General features: G+C 50.0%; 1 protein-coding gene across 1 annotated transcript; it reads left to right on the top strand.

The window, feature by feature from the left end:
* The first annotated feature begins 302 nt into the window (after window positions 1-302).
* LOC145789722 (uncharacterized) lies at window positions 303-1652 on the top strand. Its single transcript, XM_082867022.1, has 3 exons — window positions 303-707; window positions 789-887; window positions 1096-1652. The coding sequence occupies exons 1-3, from the start codon at window positions 342-344 to the stop codon at window positions 1513-1515; spliced, it is 885 nt and encodes a 294-aa protein (XP_082723148.1). The 5' UTR covers window positions 303-341; the 3' UTR covers window positions 1516-1652.
* The last annotated feature ends 532 nt before the right edge of the window (window positions 1653-2184 follow it).

Below are 2184 nucleotides of genomic sequence, written 5' to 3'. Positions count from 1 at the left end.
TGCGACATTCAGAGGTACCTCAGAACTTTCAGTTCCTTTCATTTTCATCTTTGATTTGCCCTGTATATTCTCGATTTCTGATTGGTTTATGCATTTATCATCCGCAAATCACATGGCAGCCCTGGGTGTCCCTGGGTGACGGTCTCCGACTTCAGTATACCGGAGCGTCGGACATCTCCCAGTATAGGGTCCTGCTTGAAGGGCCGGTTGGCAGGGCATGGTTCCTGGGGGAACGCTTTCTGCGCCAGGTATGGGGGTATCTTTCTCAGGATCCTCCCGCAGTACCTCCAGCCAGCATGCGGACTGCTGACAGACTCTCTTACTCGGAGGTAGTAAGCGCCATGCTGGGCAGTGATGCTTTACTATATGTTGAGGAGGGGGACTACGCCACTTACCGTCACATATATTTGATGCCTCCATTGACGGGAGCTCATATCCCGATGATGAGGCCTGCCGGTATGTCATCCTCGGGCCAGGCTCGGGCTCGGGCTCGGGCTGCAGACGCCCCTTCTACTAGCAGGGCTGGTACATCTAGAGGTGGGAGTAGACCGGTTCCTCCGGTTCCGTCGACTCATCCTCATCCCGGATGGCCAGATATGCCGACTGAGTTGATGGCGTGGCAGTATGGGGCTATCTCTCCGACTCCGATCCTGCTAGAGCCTCCGATGCCCAGTGATCGATACGCCATTGATCCGGACTCACCGCCGGTATGCTCCACTTTTTTCATTCATCATTCAGATGTTTAGACACTCTTCTGTTCACTGATGATTATGAGCTCATTTTTGCAGCCATCGCGAGGGTACATGGAGGAGGTGGTTGGACTGGTGGCCACACTCGAGGGCATGGTCCTGCGTAGGGAGGCACAGTTGTCTGTCGCGGGCATTCAGGTACCCTTCAGTTTTCTGGCATTTATCATACTTCTGATGACACGCTGATTTCTACTGCATCGATAGACTATTTGTGTAGAGCACATCTGACACACACCCCACTTGTACACTGTATTTACATGCGCCCACTTCATGTAGCCTTTGCTTGTATCTGCATCTGATGTATTTATTTGGACTGACGCATTTGAATTGAACTCTTTGTTTTCAGATGCCTTCATGGTCCGGTCAGCCGCAGGCCAGGCCACCTGGGCCTCCTTGGGGAGCTGGGCCATCTGGGTCTTTTCATGGAGTTGGGTCACCCGGGCCTTTTCAGGGGGCGGGGCCATCTGGGCCTTCTCGAGGAGCCGGGCCATCTAGACCTTTTCGAGGAGCTCGAGGAGGGCCTGTCCGCAGACGCAGGGCTCACGTTGTGGAGGTGGAGCCTGATGAGGAGGAGGAGGAGGCTACCGATCGTCAGTCAGAGACATCTGCTGAGGAGGGGGGCTCCGGTTTTGGCTCGGGGAATAGAGGCGAGGCTGAGGGGGATCCTGAGGATGACAGCTCCAACTCAGATGATGATGATGGTGCGGAGATTGTCCCGCAGAAGAGGATGAGGAGTGCTTCTCGTTCCCGCTCCCGAGGACTTTGATGCTATTGTTTCCTGCTTTATTTTTCTTTTTGCTAGTAGTTTGTAGCACTTTGCACATTGTTAGGCAGTTTTATTTTTGTAAAACTTGTACCTTTGTTTGTTGTAAAGCATGATGAAATGAAATAGCTTTTGAAAAAGTGTTTGTATTTTAAACTTTTAGCATCGTATCGCATCAATTTATTTCGCACAAAAAAGAAATTGAATGGGAATGCGCATTGTGTAATCACCAAGTCAGGTAGTGAACCGACGCAACAAACTAAGCAACTCAACTTACTAAGATATAACAGAATCTTTAGCAAGTTTACAACTCGATAAGCAAAATGCAACAACGTAAATAAACAAGACTTTAACAAAAATTGCTTAAACAGAGAGCAATGACTCAAAAACACAAAACACGTCCGCTCGACAAACAACTCGATAAGCAAAACAACAACTCGATAAACAAAACTCAACAACAACAAAGTGTACTTCTGACGATCTGGGCATCGGAACGCATCCGAAACGGAAGGAGATGAAGGCCTTCGACTTTCCCGTTGCATGGAAATGCTTGGAACTTTCCCTCGAAGAGTAAAACAGGGCCAAGGGGATACACTGGAGCATTGCCGGCCATTCCTGGGAGCTGGCCGGCCATTTTTGTGGAGAGAGACAGCTGGCCGGCCATTTCTGCAA

This window comes from Camellia sinensis, chromosome 1 (genome assembly GCF_055761805.1).
Source record: "Camellia sinensis isolate YWXY chromosome 1, ASM5576180v1, whole genome shotgun sequence".
NCBI classification, from domain to species: Eukaryota; Viridiplantae; Streptophyta; class Magnoliopsida; order Ericales; family Theaceae; genus Camellia; species Camellia sinensis.
This window is presented reverse-complemented; position numbering and strand designations above follow the sequence as displayed.

Bases quoted from the DNA above. Each gene is read 5' to 3' on its own strand.
- LOC145789722 (XM_082867022.1), top strand. From the start codon at position 342: ATGCTGGGCAGTGATGCTTTACTATATGTTGAGGAGGGGGACTACGCC. The intron at 708-788 runs GTATGCTCCACT...TCATTTTTGCAG, and splicing joins TTGATCCGGACTCACCGCCG to CCATCGCGAGGGTACATGGA. The intron at 888-1,095 runs GTACCCTTCAGT...CTTTGTTTTCAG, and splicing joins TGTCTGTCGCGGGCATTCAG to ATGCCTTCATGGTCCGGTCA.